The 23,437-nt window shown below is 36.9% G+C and overlaps 1 protein-coding gene across 12 annotated transcripts in view; it reads right to left on the bottom strand.

The window, feature by feature from the left end:
• NF1 (neurofibromin 1) overlaps window positions 1-19,888 on the bottom strand; it is a 208,471-nt gene extending 188,583 nt beyond the window's left edge. For 4 of the 12 annotated variants that reach the window (XM_036222961.1, XM_036222968.1, XM_036222969.1 and 1 more), the window contains exon 1: window positions 19,442-19,712. In XM_036222961.1, the coding sequence (XP_036078854.1) occupies window positions 19,442-19,501 (60 nt within the window). In that variant the 5' untranslated portion in view covers window positions 19,502-19,712. Of the gene's footprint in view, window positions 1-19,441 lie in introns of all 12 variants that reach the window. The other 8 variants (XM_036222966.1, XM_036222965.1, XM_036222963.1 and 5 more) reach the window with 5 other exon arrangements.
• Window positions 19,889-23,437: the final 3,549 nt, after the last annotated feature.

Here is a 23,437-nt window from a genome sequence, read left to right as displayed (position 1 = left end):
ATGATAAGCTGCAATTATTTTATGGACGCTTACATACATAATAAAAGTATAAAGCAGGGCAGAAAGAATACAAAGCAAAAGAAGTTAAAAAGAAAAAGAATACAAGTCAACTTCAGAATAACAGTAAATTTGAGAGGAGAAAGGGATCAGATGGGAGGAGAGCAAAGAGTGCTTCAATTATAACTACAATCTTTTGCTATTTAGAAAGATTTATAATTAAAAATATATATCCCCAAAAATGAAAATATGAAAATAGTCTTCCTCCCTAACATACACACACAAACAGAAACAAATCTGAAAAAGAAAAACCTTTCTAGAACAGGCATAAGCACAATACAACAGAAAAAACAGGAAGCTACCTGCCACTCTCTCTCAAGTTGCTACACTCAACCTTTCAGCCCTTGCTTTAAAATGTGTCAATTTAACACCTGACAATGTATTAAAAGTGGTTGTCAGTGAAAAATCTCCATAATTTTTCAGTTCACTTTTAATATAAATATCCAAAGCTATTAAATGAGCCAAACACTTGCTGCTACACCTGACAACCAATAATCACAAGTTATGATTTTCTAATTTAATAGAAATAAAAAGTAAGAGGGAAAAAACACCTAGCTACAAAAGTTAAACTACACTAAACTCAAGGCATCCATTACTGAGCTGGACAGAGATATTTCTATGAAATATTGCCATGCAGTATCATTCTTCTCACTAATATGAACATAATTACTATGTTTTATTGTTATTTTAAAATTGTGATGATTTCCCCTAAAACTGTTGATTCAAGAACTTCAAACATTAATTTAAAATATATATATATATAAAATAAGCCAAATGCTGAGGTTTCACCAGCCTCATGTTAAAGAGAGACAGATACTCTTCCCTACTTGAAGCAAATTTGGCCTGATTCTCTCAAATGACTTCTTTGAAGTCTCATGTCTTATTTAAAAAGAGATGCAAATTTTGCATTTTATTACATAATATAGCCATGATTGTTTAAATTTAAAAGTCTTTTAAAAAAAAATTTTAAGTAAAATCATGTTCCAAAAAGACTGCCCACAGTGCTTAAGTGCTGGAGTCCAGCACACTAACTCAGACTTAGGTTATATGTGTCTAAGCATGAGGAACATGGTGTGCAATTTATGTAGCCTTTACGGTATTGAATATTAATTGATTCCCACATATAAAAACCAAGGAGAAACACATACACGAAAAGTACTACTTCAAAAATCACTATTAAAATAAAACATAGAAACTGGTAAAAAATATATATATTTTAAAAGTATATGATTTGGGCAATTGTTACTGACAAACTTTGAATATGGATCATGTATTAAAGAGAATATCAATATTAAATGCCCTGACTTCAATAACTGTATTGTAATTAAGAGAGGTCCTTCCTTATTTTAAAACATACTGAAGTATTTAGGAGTAAAGGAACATGATGCCTACAACTTATTGTCAAATAACCTCCATGTACACACATACACAGAGAAAAATAAAACATAAAACAAATGGAACAAAATAGAAACAACTAGTAAATTTGAGTAAAGAGTATAAGGGTCTTTTTATACTACTGTTGCAACATTTTATAAGTTTTAAATTATTCAAAAATTTCAAAGTACATAAGTAGCATTTGGGGCCCCAGAACTTCAAGGTAGTATTTATCTACCAAAACAATCTGCCTCCAGGTCATTATTTTAGTTAATATTTAAATGATATTCAACTGTAAAAAATATTTTCCTAACACAATTCTTTAAAAAGCCATCAATCAAATATCTGAAACATCTCTTTTTCTGGTTGTGTGAATAAATAAAGCCATTAATGTTAAAAACGAAAATAGATATTCAAATATAGAGTCCAAATAGGCACAGCTAAAGGTTTATGATGCTTACCTCTGGGATTCAAATTTTAAGAACATATTAACGAAACATTCTAGCATGATTCACAAATGATAAATTTTAATAAATTAAAAACTGCAGAAATCAAGTCAGCACAGTCAGTGAAGATTCCAATTCAGGCTTTACCTCCTTTCTGAGGCTGAGCAAACAGTTTCTGAATGGCAAAAATTCTATGTGCTAGTTGTACCATGACATTTAAAACAATCCTAAACTCATCACAGGAAAGGAAGTGGCTTTTCATATAATGCAGTTCAAGTATCTGCCATTGTGCTAGTTTACAATTTAACTTAGTTCAAGCTATAAACCTGAGCTATTTAGTCATGTACTAATGGTCATTTGTTACTATCAGGCTGAATGAAAGAAAATCTCTTTCATAAAAAAAGGATACAGATCTAAACAAACTCAGAATCATCACGAAGAGGAAAAGCCAATAGAAATTTAACTTCCAGGCTTAAGTCCTTTAGACTTCATACTGAGATACCCCACTAGTCTACTTTTAACCTTTTCCTCCTCATGTCAAAATGATTCCATTATAATTGATCGGAAAAAAAAAAATCAATTGATGTTATAAAAATATGTACTTTACATAATATATAAATCTCCAATTTATCTGAAAATATGCAAATGTAATCAGAGGTAGAAAAGCTCTTCGGTACATTAGAAGATAACAATTTAAGAACATAAAGAAGGTAAAATTAGATATTTGAGCCAACAGTCCCTCTTCAAACAAAATAAAACAAGGAACCCATTTCTCAGCAAAAGTAGTACAGGAATGGGCTCATGAACCTTGAAATTCACTGATTTTACCACATACCCTATTACCTGGAAGCAGCTGGTCTAAAATAATAATAGAATGGCCTGTTGCAGACTCAGTTACTGTGCTAGCTAGAAACCAAATTCTCAAGTACATGCTTTGAATCAAAAATCAATATACATTGTTGTTTTCTTGATAGTCAGAATACATGTGTCTGAGAATCGAGAAGTGTAAGTAGAAGTGGTTTCTCTTTTATCTCTAAAAAATCCATTAGAATTTCTGCTTCTGGTACCTTCTGATATCTGCAGGTTTTGAGGCCTTGGTTCCCAAGGAAAGAATGATTTCATCAGGGTCCACTGAATTGGAAGATGAAAACTGTTTCATGAACACGGGTTCTGTGCTATTAAATCAAGATTTCTCAGCCTCAGCACTACTGGATAATTCTTTGCTGTTAGGGGCTGTCCTGTGCATTGTGGGATGCTGGGCAACATCCCTGACCTCCATCCACTAGATGCCAGCAGCATCACCCCCAACGTCACGTGAACTAAAAATACCTCCTGACATTGCCAGATGTCCTTTGGAAGGCAAACTGCCTTCAGTTGAGAACCACTGCACTAAATCAACAGGCAAAGAAGGGGGTTACTCTACTAGTTGATGTAATTCATCAGGGTTATCTAGGAGATACTGCTACATATGGGGTACAGGGAGGACTCTGTCTGGACCCTGAGGATTCTCTGATCTATCTCTTACATAGGTATAACTGAAAAAGTTAATGGAAAATACAACCAAAGCAGGACGACTGAGGACTCAAATTTTCACTAACAAATGTTTTGGTTACCCCACCAGCTGAGGTCTTCAATGATGGCAAAGGAAACATGGAATGGGCAGTAGAAGAAAGTAGTTATAACAATGAACTACGGTCTCTCAATTAGTTAACAGAAGTGAGGTACACAGCGGTTATACTACTTGGGGGGTGGGGTGGGTGTGTGTGTGTGTGTGTGTGTGTGTGTGTGTGTACACATATATATGTATGTATTTTTTTTCTTTCCTTACTAGAGATGATTTTATGTGAGTGTACAAACTAATTTCTTCTCTTTTCTCCTCAGTATGTTAATACAAATTTTAATAGTAAAGGATAACTTTGCAACTTAGTCTTTAGGTAGCAAGATATTCAGATGGGACTGTGAATTTGAGGCATAATTAACGTAGCCTAGACATGGACAGTGTGACTGTCATCTAGAGATGGATACTATAAATATTGGAACTTTGCTCCTAACTTTGGGAAGAGACTAAAGACATCTTCATTTTTACAGAGAAGACTTCCGTCTTCTCAGGCAAAAGCATAGTGTTTGTCTTCTGTACACAAGATCAAATATCTGTAATAAAGGCATATATGGCTGCTGAGTAGCCAAAGGGGTGGACTGTGACAACTGCTAAGCTGCTGTCTTATCTTCACACCTATCCTTCTGTACTATGTTTTCTGATGGTGGGGCTACTGTGCAACCTACATTTATCCTTTGCCAGCTGGTTCCTTGTTAAGGCTCTGCCACAGAAACACTGAGGAGGTACTGTAAGACTGGAGGAGGGACAAAGGACTTGATCCTTCCCATCTGTTTCTTGTTCCTGTCAGCATCACCCCAGCTGAACTATCCTTTACAGTCTCATAACAGAATGCCTTACATGCATTCTAGTTTCTAGAGGTCAGAGAACTAGACTGTCATATTTAGTTGACTTTTGTAAGATAAAATCAAAATTGTCCTTAAAAACAAACAAAAAAACAAAAACATAGCCTCACTGAAACGAGATAAATAAATAAAAATCAAATGTACTTCTATATTAGCAATATCGGAAACTGAAAAAAATAATACCTGTTAAAGTGGCAATCCTTCCAAAATTGATCTATATTTAATATAATTCCTATCAAAATAGGTTTATTTGTTTTTTTTTTACAGAAAATGACAAACTGATCCTAAATCGTACATAGATATACAAAGGACCTACACTAGCTAAAACAATATTGAGAAAGAAAAAAGTTGGAGAACTTACAATACCTGACTTCAGATTTTACCAGAAAGTTAACAATAATCGAGACTACATAGACTGGCAAAACAATAGACTGAGGTTGTAAACCCTCAAATAAAATTTCTAAAAGAAAACACAAGAGAAAAATCAGGTTCTAATGTGATGTCTGAGACCCTCTCCAACCTTCCCCACTAACTGCTTTGGGTCTGTCCTAAGACTGGACACCTCCAGCCACCAACCCTAACTAGTGGTTCAGCTACCTGGGGGTCTGGCATTCATTTCCCCACCTCCTGGAAACTTGAGGCTTATTTCTGTGTAAACTACCCAAGGTTTTGAGAACAGAGCAAACCATCAGCTGTTTTCCCAGCCCCTCAACCCGGCTACCATTATCTTGGCTCTTAAAGAGCCAGACCCCTTTTTCTGCCGTCCAGCAATGAGGCTTTCCACCATCTGGAGGAACCTTTGAGGCTCACAAAGGGAGGAATCAGTCAAAGTGGGGTTTCATACTTCCTTTGTATAATTATTCATATTGGGTGTATATTTACTCATATCCAATTGGGTGGTCTTCATTATTTCCTATAGTTTTATCCTTCCATCTGAGACACTACCCTTCTGCCTAAGGAACTTCCTTTGGTAAATCTGATAGAACAGGTCTGCTGGTGATTCTCTCAGCTTTTGTGTGAAAATTTCTTTATTTATAAAGGATATTCCTGCTGGGAATAGAATTCTAACTTGGTATATTTGTTTGTTTTTAACACTTTAAAAATGTCTTTCATTATTTCCCAGTTTCCACAGATGGGTTCAAAAGTCAGCCATCAGTTATATTATGGTTGTTTTGAAAGTAATGCATCTTTTTTTCCTCCTTGTTGCTTTTAAGGGTTTTTCTGTCACTAGTTTTCAACAGTTCAATTAAAATATGCATAAGTGTACTTTTCTTTGTATTTATCCTGCTTGGGAGTTGCTAAGCCACTTTAATCTACAGATTAATGTCTTTTATCAATTTTGGAAAAAGTCTTAACATTATCACTTCATATATTTGCTTCCACACTCATCTCTCTTCTCTACTTTTGAGTCTCCAATTGTGCATTATTTGACTTTTTACTAGAGTTCCACATATCTCTTAGGTTCTATAATACTTTTTCCATTCTTTTTTCTTCTTGTGTTCAAACTGGATATTTTCTATTGACTTGTCTACAAATTCTTTAATCTTGTCTTTTGTTATTACCTGTTATTAAATCCATTCAATGAATTCAATGAATAATTAATTTCAGATACTGTGGGCTTTTGTTGTTGTGGGTTATTTGTTATTAATGTGCCAGGCACTGTGTATTAAGTCCTGGGAGTAAAACAGTGAACAAGATAGATATAGTCCCTGCTCTCGTGGAACTTAAATAGTACATATTCAATTGACCTGTTTTCCCGTTTCTTTAGAACACTGAAGAGTAGAGTAGAGGTGGAATGAGATCCTAGAGTCCTGCATCAAAGTTTTCTAGTTAACGTATAAGTTGAAAGACCTTAAATAACTGATGTTGTTTTTGGTTCCTAGAATATTGATTTAATTCCCTCCTATAGATTACAATTCTGTATAGAAATTCTCCAACTTTTCATCCATTTTGTCCCTCATGTCCCTTATTTCCTTTAGTATATAAAAGTCTTTGTCTGCTAATGTCAATTACCTATGAGTCTACTACTATCATTTTTCTAGAAAACTTGATGCAGGACTCTAGGATTATGGGTCACAGTTTTCCACCTTTTCAAATTTTGAGAAATTGTACACTGTATTCTGGATATTATAAAGGAAAGAACCTCAGAAACTCCAGAATGTCTTCCTAATAAGAGTTCTCCATTGATTCTCTTAGGCAAAAGGGATGAATGAGGCCGATCATTTCAACCCATTCAGGAATTGAACTGTGTCAGCGCCATACTAGTTTTGGTAAGACTCAATTCACCTCAACTTCATCTTTTTTCTTCAATCTGTGTCCAGAATCAGCAAATGTCAGCAATTCGCTTCTCACCTAAAAGGTTGTTCTATCTTTGAAATTTTAATTTATCTAGTCCTCCTCAATTCTACAGCCTTCCAATATTTTTTAAACTATGACTTTAAAAGTTCATCTAGTTTTTTCCTACTTGTTACAGTGGTATAGATGACTGTACTGTGACCTATTAAATATTACCCAGAAACTAAAGTCTCCCTGCATATCATATAGCAGTGATTCACAACGCAGCTTTACATCAAAATGACTCAGGGAATTTTTTAAAAATTATAACCCATTGTCCATACCTCTAGAACTCATAGATATTCAGTGGGGCCAGGAAATCTGTACTTTTAACAAGTCTTAAATTATCTGGTAAAGCTTGCAATTCTAAAGAAACTAACTGTTCTGTACCAGCTGTTCCTTCTTTCCCCTCCTCAAGCGCTCAGTAGTTATAAGGATGTTTAAGAACGAATGTACACTCATAAAATTGACAAACTGATAGAAGAGTAAAAAATATAGTTAAAAGTTCAGAATCACTAAAGACACTAAAGATAAAATGTTAAATATTTACAGACTTTTAAAATTATATTAACAAGAGGAAAAAGGACAAGAACCACTAGAGTACATGGTATAATACCAATAGGAGATTAAAAGCAGAATGATTCAATTCAATTTCGCTTTTAACTGTTCTAGCAGAAAACAAAATGATCTTCAAATCTGAAAAATCGTTGTTGAGGGCCATCAGGACTCTTAGGTAGATAGGTAGATAAAGCATAAAGACCCCACCTACTTGCTTTATCTAAATTCAAGTCTACATTAATTAATCCAAGCATATAGGTGAAAATTTTAAAATGTGATAAGAAAAATGCTGTCAGTGAATTTTGAGAAGTCATGAAAAATAGAAAAGTGCCACACTGGGAATGAAAAAATGTTGCCCAATTGTCAAAACACAGTGGTAGATAAAGTTGAAAAGGTCTCAGGACTATGGATTTAATTTAATATCAACATCCAGATAATTTTAAGACTGATTATTATGCAGATGACCTTTAAGCACTTATAGAAGAAGCACCTATTAACAATAATGAAATCTTACCTGTGTGAAATGCTTTCACTTTAAGTTTAGAGTTTACAAAGTACCTTCGCATTGCCTTATATCTTTGATTTACACTGGGTCCTATGAAAAGGGGCAGGTAGCATTATGTCCCCTCCCAAACCACACACGTGCTCTTCAAGATATTATGAATCTAGGGCTCAAGCAGCCTGACTTGCCCAGGTTAACTTATTCTTCGGTACAAAATTAGGATTCAAACTTGAGTCTTCTGATTCCTAATTGAGTACTGTTTTCATATTACACAGCTCTTAAAAGTCCCTATGAGTTGAGAATAAGTCATGCTAAAACGATATGATAATGAGATTGCTTTAAAATAATGGAGAGGTGCTGAACAGGAAATGGGTTGGAGTATAGATGAAATAAAACGGAACATAAGCCTGGTAATGAGCAAATGAGAATTTATTAACAATCAACTCTCTACTTTTGTACATGTTTGAAATTTTTCATAATAAAACTTAAAAAAAAAAACAGACATGTACATACATACCAATTAACATTCTTTGATAGGTCTACTATACTGGTAATCAGAAAAACACCAAAAATAGAGTATACGTGAAGGCAAGCATTTTTTAAGCCATTTTTAAAAGTCTTATATATATAGACTTTTGTATGTAACATCCTCATATACAAAAATATTGAAAGAATGAAAAATGGTATGCCTGAGAATGGACCACCACTGCCTCAAGAGGAAAATAACGAGAATGGTGAGATGTCTTGAAAATGTCTTATAAGAAATGGTTGAATGTATATTTTTTTCTGAAAAACAAAAACAGAGAAATCTAGGGAGTACTTAAGATTTGTTTTCAAATAATTTTAAAGGGATAAACTTATTCTGAAGAATTGTAGAAGACAGAATTAGGAACAATGAATAGATAACTCAAGGAGGCCAAATTCTACTTTTCTACTCTTCCCACTCTTCCTTAAAGCTCATGACTCATGTGCTACTCACCAACAAATCTATCACAGTCACCTACGAATTTTCTAGATATTTCCCCCCATCATCAAAACAATTTGGCTCCTGGCTCAGTTTCTCCTCTTCCTCACATCCACCATCATCTGGGTATCATCTAGGTTAGTGTTGCCTGATAAAATACAGGACTCTGATTAAATCTGAATTTCAAATAAACACGAGTAATTTTTTAGTATAAATATGTCCTATGCAATATTTTGGAAATACTTATACTATTTATTTATTGTTTATCTGAGATTCATGTTTAACTGGGCATCCTGTTATTTCTGTTTGCTAAATCTGGTGACCTTAATCTAGGTGACTTCATTGTCAGGGTGAAGCATCTATCCAACATCTGGTCCTCAACTGCTCCTGATCTCAATTCTAGTGACCATGAACATGAATAACAAAAATATGGTCTCCAAATGCATCTATGACCTTAATACTGCCCAATATTACTAAGTGTCCTAAAACTGCCTGTTCTCTCTCTTTCACCCCAATAGCGATTATAAATTAAATCCATTCTTTCCTTCTCTACTACCATCTCAGTCTCTAATTCCACCACCTGAATTTAGACCCTTTTCTTCTTCTACCTCCTATGATACTTCATACCATCACTTTCCTTTATCATATTCCTCAACCTCTTAGTATGACATATAAGACCCTACAAAATTCACCACTCAGTTCAGGCTTCACTTTCTCTGACAAGCTCTCCCTGAATGCCTGGTCTAAATTAAATACTCCTCTTACATATTCCCACTGTACTCTATGTATCTGTACTTACTATAATTTTCTCATTGTCGTTCTCCCTTACTAGGTTCCTTAAAACCAAGAACCAACAATTACCACAACGCTTCTCATCTGCTACAAGTAGACACTTAAATATTTGCTCATCTATTAAGATGGATAAGGCTCAACTTAAAGAGTTTCTAACAATTACAATTCTACTAAAGGAATGGGTTACCTTGAGATGTAGTATTTCTGGTTACCCTGAAGGCAAAATAAAATTGCATATCATAGTATTATTTATAACAGACAAAAAAAAGGATTTAACCTAATATCTTTAATGGGTCTGATTAAATTTTGTGTGGTACAACTATACAACCAACCCTGAAAACCTGCAAACTAAAATCAGTAGACCTGTCAAGAAGACTACTCTAGGGGGCAGGTCATGGTCCTCTCTCACACAGACAGCAAAAGGTACTGTAACAAGCTCTTGTACTTTAATCATTTTATATTCATTTCATTCAGATTCCACTCTTATGTTAACCTTACACTGCTGGAAATTGAGATTACAATTTCTTATATCAATATATTCTAATCACATATTATAAAGTGACATTTATTTACACTTACTGTTTTTCTGATTATAAAAATACATATTCAGTATAGAAAATTCAAAATTTATTTTTAAAATATTAAGAAAAATAAAAACTACATAATTCCTTAAGTTTTAAATAATGTAAAAAAATGCACTCATATGTACAATGTTCACATTATATTATTGTTAAAAGAGCAGATTATAAAACAATGTATCTCATTCAATTGCCAACAACCTAAGAGTAATAACAGTAATTAACATTTATTGATCTCCTTCTATGTGCCCAAAACTGCACCACATGCTTCACATATAGCTTCTTATTTAAATCTCACAAGTACAAGTAAGAACTATTATTGACCCTATTTTATAAGTAAAGAAATTACAGCTTGAAAAAGTATCTTGGCCAAGGTCTAGTGAGCGGTGGTAGAGCCTCAGCCCAAGAATTCAAACCCAAGTGGTCTGATTTCAAATCAACACACTTAATTATATACATCAAAATTTTAACTGTGGTTCTCTGAGTCATGGTATTATAAATGAGTTTTATATATTTTTCATGATTTTGTTCATTTCTGTATTTTTACAATAAACATGAATTACCACTGTATTTTTTAAAAAATAAATGTCCAAGCAGAGGTTGGACAATCATCTGCCAGGGCTATTACAGAAGTGGATTTAAATAATCTCGGATTCCTTCTAACTAAAGATCTGTGACTAATCAGTGACTGGAATTCTTTTTTTTTTTTTTTTTTTTTTGCCCCCCAGAGGACTGGCTCTAAAAAATTAACCAGAAATCAATCCATTTTAAGAATTATAAAAGTTTCAGACTGTCAGATCATATTTCTCCTGTTTTATAGACAATGGAACAGCTCGAAATTTAGGAGATCTACATAACATCGCAAAGGTAGTTCATGTCAAGGCAGAAAACAGAGCACAGGTGTTCACTGATCTTTGTTACCAACATTTGACCAAAACAAAATCTCCTCTCTCTTCCATTCCTAACTGCAAATTCAGTTATTAAAGGCCAAAAACTGAAACATAACAGGAAATACAAATGCATCACCCTCCCCCCCCCCCCAACCTCATCCTCAGTTTTTTACCCAAAAGGATGAAGATCTGCCTGGAGCATACGGGCAAAACATTTTCCCAACCCTGAGCTGGGACAGAAGTAAAAGGCACGGGTAAGCATGGAAGAAATGGAAAGATATTCCAAAGAACAAAATGAGTGACTTGAGAGCTGTTGTTGTTGGGGGTGGGGTGCCAAAAAAGTTGACATAACAAGTAAAAACTAGAAAAAAAGAAAAGAAATAACACCCAGGAATCCAACAGGACAAGGCACTCGAATACTACTAAAATTTAAAAGACTGCTTCAAATTTAATCAAATCCTAACTGATATGTTCTTAAGAGTGTGAAAACCAATTTTATAAAACTGGACTGTGAGATGCCAAGATAAAAGAATGAAATGCATAATCTCATATTTATAATTATACATTCCAACTGGTAGTCTCACAAATTTTATTCTCTCACCCTTGAAATTCAACTCTCTTCACCTAAAAGTCTGCAATGAATATAAAGCAATGTTGTAAAACTAAAGAGGAACAATGTTACGACCTCTTCTAACAATCAGAGAAGCTTTGAAAGGTGAAAAGATGATAAATAATGAAATAAAAAATATTTAAAATTCATGTCTATTTCTAACACATGACCAATCAAAAAAGACTTTCAGATACTCTAATACAAGCATAAAAGGTAAAAACACAACCTCTCATCTTTGAAGAATCAATACATTCCTCACTATACATATTTGTGCTATCTGTTCAGAAAATTTAGATCTTTTTTTAAAAGCTCTATTTATTAAAAAGTTACTGCTCTTAAGGATTTAGACACCTATACTCTAAACTCAATTAATTATATGTCACATGATTGTGAACAAGTTATTTTACCTCTATAGATTGATTTCTTCTCATGCAGAAGTAATAATAATAATCACCAAACTATAAAGAGTGATTAGAAAAAATACTGCACGGGATGATAATGGTAATACATGTCAGGTATCACCATTATTCACAGCTTCCTTTAATGTAAAAGATTCACACCTAAGACACTAAACAAGCCCATGTTGTGAGTAGGGCAGGGATTATTCCCATTTTAGATGAAAACATAGACAACTGAAGTTCAGAGAGGTAAAGTGACTTGCCCAAGGCCACAACAAATGTTGCACAGTCAAAAGCGCTTTATCTTACTATGTGGTTTGCTGCCATCACAAATCTGAGGTGGTTAAGAGTTTTCTCATGCCCAAACTATTATGAAGACTACTCAAGGAAAGCTGTCAACACTTCAACAGAAAAGAGTCACTTGAGATTGCTAGGAGGCATAGTTACCAATAAGGTCGTTATCTAGGTAGATAACTATGATTAATAGTAAGTTAAATAAAACTCCTTTAAAGTAAATTTCTAAAAGTCCTACTGTGCACTAAATTAACTTCATTCCTCTTGCACTAGATATGTTACCCTGCTTGGGGGACATGAAGTGGAGAAGGGAAGGATTTCATCAAGAAAAGTTAAGTTTTCTGAAATTCAATAGGATAAGCCGCTCAAAGCTATAAAATATGAACAGAGGCAAGCAACAGCTTGTAGACTGTAATGGCAACCCTAAGCCAAACCAAGACTGCTAGGCTGTGGTTTAAAGAAAATATGCAATCTGGAAGTTTGCACCTCAAGTTATTGCTACTGCAAAGTAATTAGTACCATTTATAGTAAAAATATGTAAAGTTTTAGAGGATAATTCCAATTCTTCATTATAATTGGATGGGGTTCCATATTAGCTTGGGGCTTTCCTGTCTCAACAGAAGCTCTTTTGATGATACAGTCAATGGCTCAAAAGCCACTCAAAACCTCAAAAGGACCAAAGAATATAACTATATATCACGAGCATATAACACATAAAAGTGTTCAAATATGCAATCACCTGAAGAGATTTTAATGAGGGTACTATCAATTCCAATTATTTATATTCTACAATGTTAAAATTAATTTTTTTTTCAGCACAATCTCTGAGTGCTGTTACTGAAAACTGTGGTACAGAAATGTACAATTTACTAAAAACTTAAACTTAATTCACAGTCACTACAATGTAAAATACCTTAACTTTTCTATTCTTCAAGGTCAAAACAAACTTTGTTTCATCTTTCCCTCTCCACCCTCAAGAAAATATGGTATTCTAAAAGATATCAGATTAAATAGTCAATGCGTTTATAAATACAAGCCAATCCTCTGCAAAGAAAGAGCTTAAGATGCCCATATTCTACTTCAGTATTGATTCAAATCCTTTTAACAGTTTAAGCTGACCACAAACCTCCCCTTCTACTTCTTCTATACAACAATCTCCTCCTTAAACTTTAAAACATGAGCTTTCCTATATCTCCCATCCTTTGTCTTACACACACACAGATATACACGAAACTTCCAACGAAGAGGCATAGAGAACACATGTGCAAAACACATGTTTTTAATTAATACATTGCTCACCCTTAAAAGCATGTTGTTATAATGCAACAATATAGTCTATACAGAACCCCCTAACACCAATTCTGAAAGACTTGAAGCTAAACTTTAAATTACTCATAGCGATCTGAGTAATTTAAAGAACAAAGATGAAAAAATAAGGCATGCCTACAACTGTATTATATCATTAATCTTTCCTTTAAGGACAGAATTCTCCATGCTAAACACAGTTAAAAAAATAAATAAATAAATAAATAAATAAATAAATAAATAAATAAAAAGTTTAGAATCTAATTTCCTGTTGGTCAAAGTCAAATAAAAATAAGTGTAGGAATATTTAAAATCAAATGTAACAATGGTGCTGGCTAAATTCACAGGATACCTATGACTTTTTTTTTTTCTATTACAATTCCGTACCTTGAAGAGCTATATAATACATATGCCACAAATTAGATAAAGAAAACAAATTGATTACAGACATCTATTATGTTACATAAGGATGCTCTCAGTACCCTAAGTATTTGTTAGTGAATGCTAAAGTAAGGTATGTATCATAGTACTCCCGGTATGTACCCCAGGTACATACCGGGAGTACTATCCAGAGAACTAGTCAATCTCCCTTATTTATTGAAAACACAATAATCAGTAAACTAAAAAAAAAAATGTGCAAGCCTTACATTTGAATAACTTAACTTTTCAAAGTGTTTCACATTCATTATCCTATTAGATCATTGCCAAAAATTTTCCTTATGTAGGACTTACTTTAAAATAAGTGACGAAACCAAGATCACAAAGATAGTTAATCAGATCTGAAGCTTGATTCAAAAAACCTGTTAGCTCTATGGGAAGATATATAAATATGTACAAGTTCCTCCTCAAAGCTCTTTGTAAAAAAAAAAAAAAAAAAAAAAAAAAAAAAAACCTATTCCTAGTTATACTTCACAACTTATAAGACCTAGGCTAATATAAAAACTAAATTAAAATTTGGTTATTTACATTTATAACAAAGCCAAAAGTACTTCTTTTAGCCAGTCTTTCAACCAGAAATCATATGAAAACATTCCATCAATGATGCACTGTATGCTCACAAGTGTGCTGGGCATGGCATGACTATAAGAGAATTCTAACAGAGTTTTCTTATTTTTCAGAAAGTTTACACTCTATTGGGGGGTGGGGAGAAGAAAATGATGCTAAGCAGTGTCCAACCCTCCTGAGGGGAGAAACCTTACAAGTTGGTTCTGCAGAAACCCAGGTGACAAGCACACCAAGAAGTGAGACTGCAGTGAATTTAACCTAAAAAAATTTCATGGGAAAAATGAAGCTTGAACTGCACACTAAAGGATGGACAGGAATTAGAAAAGCACAAAGGGGGAATGAAAGTAAGTATTCAGGGGCCTGTGTAAACAAAGGCTGAGATGCAGGAATGAGCATGATATATACAGAAGAGACTGAGCCAACTTGCCTGGAACATAGGTGCATGCTGAGGCATAAAGAAAAACAGTTGGGTAAATTAAGTGGGGCCAGATCCCTTATAGACTGCTATGGCTCAGGAAGATGATATTAAAATAATAAAATCATCAAATATTTAAACAAGAGAACCTTAGAAATTTTCCAATCAATTCTTTTCTGACAGATTAGGAAATTTAGGATCCACAGAGATCTAATGGCTTGCATAAGAACAGAAGCAGGGGAAAAGCAGAGGAAAATTCAGACTCCCATTTAAGAATCCAAGTTCAGTGATGAGCAAGGCAACATAGTATACTGGGGAAAGCACATCTGTCCAAAGATCATTGAGAACATTAATATGTAAAGATCTGCAAGCACACAAAGACAGTACTGTCTTGGGAATTAGAGGAAACTGGTTTCTGGGGTAATGGAATACTAGTGTGGCAGTACAGTTGAGCAAAAACCACTGTTTTGCCAGAAGGAATCACTTTCAAGAAAGCAGCAATCCAGGAGAAAAGCAGAGGCAGAAGCTAGTTTCAAAGTTATAAGGGACATGGATGGATAAAAAGTAGAGGCAGCAAGTATCTGAAAACAAAAGAAAGAAAAAGATTATCCACAGAGAGAAAGCTATAGGATCAAGCAAATGTTTAAGACAAAAGAAATCTTAATAAGTTTGAAGGTGAAGAGGAAGGAAATCACATAAAGACTAAATTAGATGCTAGATAAGGTAAGAGAGTAAGGGAGCACAGAGAACTAACTGAGGACCAGTTGGAAGAAATTTTTTTTTTAAGATAAGTTCCAGGATAAAGAATAAGCATTTTTTCTCACTCACCATATAATACCCTTCACCAAAAGAGTATTCATTTTCAACTACTTATAGACCTTATAAAAATGGCAGGCTTTAAGAACAAGATTAGGAGATTTTTTTTTTAAATCCAAAACAACTTCAAAGCTTTACGAATCTATTTGTTTGGGCAATTAATATATAGCTGTAACTTCAAAGACAGTTGCCAATCATTTTATACTGTAAATTTTACACCACATATTCAAAGAACATCTGATTAACATTCAATTTACAACAACCGGTATGCTATTATTACAAATCAAAAGCCAGCGTTTTTTCTCTAATATGTTCCTTAAAATGTTATGTTTTGTGGGCTTTTATACACTGTTTTTACTTGTCCAGATATGGAAACTGTAGTGCTTAAATGAACATATTTACAACAAATCATTTGGGGATACCTATCTTTTAATTTATTTAAAAAATGTTTTTCAAATACCCACTTTTCCTTTATTCCCTTTCAGAAACAAAGCCCTATAGAGACTGGTGGACATAGAGAGAGCTAGGTGAAGGTTCTAATTTGCTAAGTAATCTGGCTAATAAGCCACAATTTAAAGCTACACACCTAAAATTTGCAATTTCAACTTAGAAACTTACTGTTGAGCACCATGAAGGTGGTTAAGTAGAAGCAGAAGATACAACTGGTACATTCATTCAGCTTTGTGGATGTCTACCATTGCAACCACCGTTTCTCTGATCAAAAAGGTAATTACTTTTAAAATTGGTAAGAATCATTTAACTTAGCCCATCCATATTAGGTTATGGTGCAATCTCAGCAGGTTATAGAAATTTATTTTACCCACTTAGAAACAAGGATTTGAGTTCAAAATGTCAAGATGAAACACTACTACTTCTTTTAACTGAGTTTACTGCACCAAGTTGCTGAGCAATATCCATCAGAAAGTACAATATGTAATCAGCAGTGGCTAGTGATGCATTTCTGTTTTAATCACCATAAATATCAGAAATACAACTAAAACATCAATTCAATCATCAACAGAGTTGCCATCTTTAGACACGTACATGCTCATACATGCTCACTGGCTCAACATACTGTGTCTTCCCTGTAATAAAAAGCAGCGGCTTGACTCCCTCTGGACCCAGTGAAACAAAGTACGGCAATATAGCCTTAACTTAAAACTTTTAAAAATAGTTGAAACTGTTTAAGATTCTTACACAAATCTCTTTCACTACTACATGCAGGGCTTTTTCCTTCCCTTCATAAAAATGTAAACCCTTCTCTCCTAACTACACTTACTTTGTTTTTTAACACTATGGGATACTTATCAAAAAAATAAAAATTAAAAAAAAAAAGCAAAAAAAAAATCTGATTGTCCAGCATTCAACACTTTTCATACTGAAGCTCTTATTATCAAGGACTACTATGTGACCTTGGAAAGTCATTTAACCTCTCTGTGCCTCGGTTTTCTCACTTTCCCACCTCAAGGTAAACTCTAATTTGAATTAAACATTTATTACTTCTATAATAAATTAATGTATATAAGTACCTTACGTCAAACACTGAAAAACCCTTATACTTTTGTATCTCAAAGCCAGTGAGCTTTAACCAAAGAGGAAAATATGAGGAATAATTTGTCCTATGTATCTCTCTTAATTACAACGTAAGGAACATACAAAAAATGCTTCTGTTTAAAGCTCTTATGTCCTTAATTTTTAACAGATGGTGGTTTGATTCCACAATATTCATAACAAAGTAAACAACAAAGCCTAAGGTCTTTTAATACTGGGAACAAAAAGAAAACATTTTCTTGCATTACTGGCCATATAATCAAAGTCATTTCTTCTAAAATTTAGAAAAACTGTATTTTTCATATGTGGCATATAAACCTAGAGATCAACAGGTAAGTAGTAAAGAAATAGTTTAAACATTAGAAAACAAAATTTAATTAAAAAAATTGCGGAGCAATTGTGTGACTCAAATTCCTGCATCCAGATTATGCTGTCTACAAGGTTCAGCTTCGGGGTTCTTCTGTGCGCCTTCTTAAAAATTACTAAGTTTTAACTACAAGGCTCTATCAATAATATAATCTAATATACGCAGTAACATTTTACTTCCTCAGATAGATTAGTAAATACAGTTGGTTTAGATGCTTTTTGGTCTGGAAGCAGTGTAGGTGAAACAACTTCTTCAAGTCTGACAGCTTCGGAATTCTATTTTATCTATGTAGTCTTTTCTCAAATTTCTTCTCAATTCCTCTGCCTATTCCCAAACTGCTTTTAGGTAGGTCAGAAATACTATGAGTCCTGTAAGGAAATGTTTATGGATCAAAAAAAGTGGAGCCCTCCTCCCCCTCCATTCAGCAACCATAATCAGTTTTATGACTACATCCAGTAAACAAAATAGATTGACACAATGTTAAACAGTTCTCTCATCAAAGGAAGCCCATGGTAGAACTGCAGCTGCAAAAAAAAAAAAAAAAAAAAAAAAAATCCCTTTAAACCATCCCCAACTACCTACAGCAAAACAAAGTTAAACTAATTCCCATTGACAAAAGGCTAGTGTGCATTTATTCTCATCAGCCCTAGGATTTACTGAGTGAAGCTCAGGGAATAAAAAGGCACCTCACCAAGCTATGAAACTTTTTTTTTCCAAGCCAAATATTCTCAATGAAAGTTCTCTTGTCAACCAAGAGGTGAGAGTTAAAAACAATAACAAAACACTAGGAGAATTAATTATTCCGCTCCAAGACTATACATCCCAGCTGTCCCTGCTCTCGGTTGTCACTGGCTCAAATGCAGTTTCCCATTTTCCTTTCACCCTTCTCTCCTTACTCTTCAAGAAGCTCACTCAAGAAAGCAATATTCACATTCTCAGACCGCTGGCAAAAATAAAGGGAGAAACTGCAATTATCAAGGGAGGAAAAACGGGAAAAATATTTCAGAAGCAGGAGAGAAAAAGAACCATGGTTTCCACTGCAAACAGCAATGTAAAAGCCAGTCTTGTCTCATCAAGATATGGGGGGACGCCCGTGTGGGGTATCAAAAAACCGTGCAGTGTGTGTGCACCTGGAGCTCTAGGGGCAGGCTGAGACGACGGAGCAGAAAGTAAGAAAACCTGTGCTTTCCCTGCTTTCATCTACTCTTCCCCCTCCAAGAGAGGAAGCTGAAGAAACTGGGGGAGGGGCGGGATGTTATCGTGCTATTGGGGGTACACCAGACCGACACTGGGGTGCCTTCAGTTACTCAATCCCAGTTTTGAGGTCCACTGAGGAAAGAGAACCCCCTAGAGTTACCCATCTCGGTTTAGAAAAAAAAAAAGTAAGGGGGATAATGATTAAATCCAGATGGAGAGCCCCAGAAAGCGCCCTCAGGTCACTCATCCCTAATAGCAAGAGGGTGAGCTGGGATAAAGAGGATGGAGAGTCGGAGGGGTAGTCAGAGAAAAGGCCCCAGTCCTCCACTTAGGAGGGAAGGGGAGCGCGAGCTACCAGCGGTCCCCTCCTTCCCCGCACCTCCCCCTAGGCCACCCCCACTAATACCCCCTTCTTTTCCTCCAGAGCCTGAGGCAGCAGCGGGGGAGGCGGCTGCTCCTTCCTCCCCTCACCCACTCCGTCCCCACCCCCACTTCGCTCCCACCTCCCGCCCGCCACGAGCCCGTTACCTGCTCGTCGAAGCGGCTGACCACGGCCTGGACCCATTCCACCGGCCTGTGCGCGGCCATGTCCTCCCCGCGGCCGGGGGGCGGCGGAGGGACGGGTCGGCCGGCGCCCAGGGCCGGGAAGAGGGCGGGGAGCGGGGGCTGAGGTGAGGGAACAGGCGAGGAGAGGGTCTGAGGAGTAAAGGCTCCGAACGTTCCCACGGGGGTGGGGATGGGGGGCCTGCGCCAAGCTGGGAGGGGAAGAGGGGAAGGGGGCGTTGGCGAGGAGGCTGGGGGGAGGGGGACGGGGGAGGGGGACCCGGGGAGGGGAGGGGGCCTCTTGGTCGCTCTCCCCACTAGCGCCGTCTCCCCACAGCCATCACAGTCCGAGACGCCGCCATGACACCCCACCGGAAGTGGGATCCTTTCCACGGCCCGAGGAGAGGGAGAGCCAGCGAGCTAGAGATTGAGAGCGCGGCTGGGAAAGGGGAGGGGGAAGCGAGAGGGAAGGGGGCCTGACGGCGCATGCGCCCGCGCCGGCCCCTTTTCATTAATGAGAAAGCGAGTCCTCCTGGAGGTGACGTCACCTAACTCCTCGGGGCCCGGAGGCGGGCGTCCCTTATCGCCGCCGGGCTCACCTAGACTCGGTCTCTGGGTTCAGCCAGCGAAAGCCGGAGGTGACCCAGGAGCACGCGTTCGCATCCCAAACGCCACACCAGGTTCCTCATACCCCCCGCTGGCCTCCTGGCTTGGATTGCTCCGGGTGTTGGAAGTTAGGGCGCCCTGGGGCTAACATTCGCAGCGCGCAGATTTCTGCGACGATTCGGGGAGGCTGTGCTGAGCCCCTCTCCGCCGTAAACTTTCACAAAAAATAAGGCATACAACCTCAGTTTCTAGGTCCTTCGTAGCTACTATAGACTGCCGATAAACAAGAAAAAGTAAGGCCAAGAGCGATTTAGTGATTTTTTTTTTTTTAACGGTCTCGTAAATCCCAGCTCTAGACCTAATGGCAGTCAAAGTACTCGGACTCTGTAATCTCAGTGCAGACTTCCTCGGTTGAACACAAATTAATAAAACTTTTGCACAGTTGATAATAGATTCAAGTTTCACCCGCCCCCCCCCCCCAAAGAAAAGCCTTTAAGGGCTTTGCATGCATTAATTGAACACATTCATCATCTCATTTAAATCTTTCAATGAGTCTTTCCAATAGGATATCACTCTCACCTAACTGAGGAGGATAGGTCACAAGAGGTTCCCTGATTTGTCAGAAGTCAGATGGTAGGTGGCAGAGTCAGGATGCAAACCCAGATGGTTTGACTCCAAAGACAAGAGAAACATGCTGTAGCTCTCCTGAAACAAAGGTGTTCCCTATACCTAATACCAGAATTGAAATGATTTCATGTAGAATTGGTTACAATGGTTTTCCATGAAGCAGATTATATCCCGAAACAATGGATGATCTATGTGTATATCCGACATGACTTCGGAATGAGTTACTTTTAAGTTTATCCTCAATAAACTCTACTTAAGCTCATGTTAAAATGAGTTTACACATTCTGAGCACACAGAAATTAACAGCCAGTTAGTCCATACAGAAGGCTGTGTGATAAGGCAGAACAAAACTAGAATTTTAATTTTACCACAGAAAATCCACAAGGCCCATGTACAGAGAGGTATGTCTGTGAGAGAAGTTTCCAATCTCTGCTGGTTGGTGATTGTCCAAAATACATATTAAATTAATTAATATTTCATTCCACTAGAACAAGAGGACAGGGTCTGGATAGTTTTTTAGTCCATTCTTTAAGAATGCAACATGAATACTGACTAATTTCTTTTAGATGATATCAGAAATGATGACAATGCTGAAGAAAAGGACAAATATTAAATGAATGTTCATCTCTGCCTTCCCCAACTAGGACCCCTGAAAAAGCTCTCTCTCATATCCCAGAGAGCATCCTGATGCCTCTACTTCACTGCTAATCTTCCAGACCCCCCATCTTCCTTTTTCTCATACTTCCTCTGAAAGTCCCTAATTACTTTCCTGTTGCCATGGCTTTTGCTTGTCTATTATTCCCCTCATCTTCTTCACTAGACAGGATGTGGCTGCCTAAACCCTCTGCTCCTTTGACTCCGGTTGTGTTCCATGGCTGAGGTCCCTCTGTAATTCTCTTTCCTCTCTTTCCTGATTCTCCATTCCTCTCTAGCTTTAAGGTAACATATCCAAATTTCAGACCTTGGCCCTCTGCTCTTTCAGCTTTACTCAGGCTCCAGCCAGCATATTATTAATTCATCCTACTCGGCATTTGCCTCCCCTGAGTGCCAAGCGTCTCATTACCCTCAGAGGTCTAGACTTTACTCCAACATCCTCTCCAATTAAATTCATTCAATTCCACTGAACCAATAATCAGTGCCCAAACTCCTATTATGTATAACATACACTGTATTAGGCAGTGCAGAGTATAGCAGGAATTCCAACCAAAAATGCCAAAGAAGGTAATGCTTAGAGACTCTAATGAACTAAGGAACACATCTCCGCATTTAAAGGGGCAACTGTCACTCAACTCTAGTCAATTACTGCCATGTAGGAATAGTGACACAGTGTTTTTAGATCTTTCCCTTACTTAAGAGAAACTGGAGATCTGAACTTTTATAAATGTTTCCACTTTTTACATAGTGGCAGCAAATTTGCATTTTTAAAGTGTGCAGCTAAACAAAATGCTTTTGTTATCTGAATTTAGGCCATGGAGTACCAGTTTGACTACCTCTAGGCTAGTGAAAAGACATATGTTTCTGAGTAGAATAGAATTGGAGTGGAAAGACATATGTTTCTGAGTAGAATAGAATTGGATTTGTGCCCTAACAACTACCATTCTGTACTGTCCAACACAGAGGGTTCAGAGGAACTTCTAGTGTTTGATGTAGTTTTAAATGCATCCTTCATTTATTTTTTGGTTGTTGGTGATGCAACAATCTCTGCCAATTTTTCTTCATCTTCTTCCAGTAGCAATCCCTCCATTCTACCCACTCTCCCCCCACCCCACCCCCTGCCCCTGCCCCTGCCTCCAGCATAGCAAGGAGCACATAATTCTTTATGACTGAGGTGCCCATTTCCCTAGCTGCTGGGAATGTCAGTGGCCAACAGCTCTCAAATGCATCCCTTTCCAAGAACCGCCCTCAGCAAGAGAGCTACCTCAAGCCAGGTCACACCACACCAGGAGAACATGAACAAATGACTGGTAGATGCAGGCCTCAAGGTGGGAGCACCCTAAGGGCTCTTCCTTAAGGAATCATCTCCCAAGGGGTCAGCTGAGGTCTTTGGGTGACTGCATTTAGTTAACTTCTCTTTCTCCTCAATCCTCTTTTCATTCCCACACAGTGTTGATCCTAATGAATTTTTCTGCTTGCAAATCTCCAATTCAAGGTTGGTTTTCCAGAGAATCTGAATTAATTATCCAGTGGAGCTGAATCACCTGCTGGCCAGCTGGCAGCAAGACCCCTCCCCTCTCCCAAGTGAAGCCTTGATAGGCCCTGGCATGCTGGATCAGTACAACTATTCAAATTTTCAGCAGCAGTGATGGGATATAATATTGGTGCAAGAATGCACTGGTAGATGCAATCTCTCAGGCATTTTTTAAATGTGGGGAAATAGCAATTTAACAGTATGGACTTGGATAGCTATTGATGGAGTAAATCTATGCTTTGGAGAAAGACAATGAAAAGGTGAGGGCGGATAATCAGGATGAAAGCTAGAGTAAGCAGCGTATATAAATGGGCGGGGCAAGGCGGGGAGGGAGCAGAAAAAACTGAGGATCAGGCCCAGGACTTAATTATAAGAGTAATAGAATTCTAAAAAGTTTGACTTCTCTGCTTTGGCAAGTCTGCTATGCCAAGGTCAGGGACAAAGTTGGAAGAAGTGGGATCCTGACACTTCAGATACGGCGTCTGGGTTGATAAACTTAAAAACCTTTAAACCCCACTCAGAACACTCTAAGTTTGTAGAAGTGCCCCATACCCCCTTTT

The sequence above is a fragment of the Rousettus aegyptiacus genome, unplaced genomic scaffold (genome assembly GCF_014176215.1).
Source record: "Rousettus aegyptiacus isolate mRouAeg1 unplaced genomic scaffold, mRouAeg1.p scaffold_m13_p_6, whole genome shotgun sequence".
In the NCBI taxonomy this organism is placed as follows: Eukaryota; Metazoa; Chordata; class Mammalia; order Chiroptera; family Pteropodidae; genus Rousettus; species Rousettus aegyptiacus.
The sequence above is the reverse complement of the archived record's forward strand: the minus strand, read 5'-3'. Positions and strand labels throughout refer to the sequence as shown.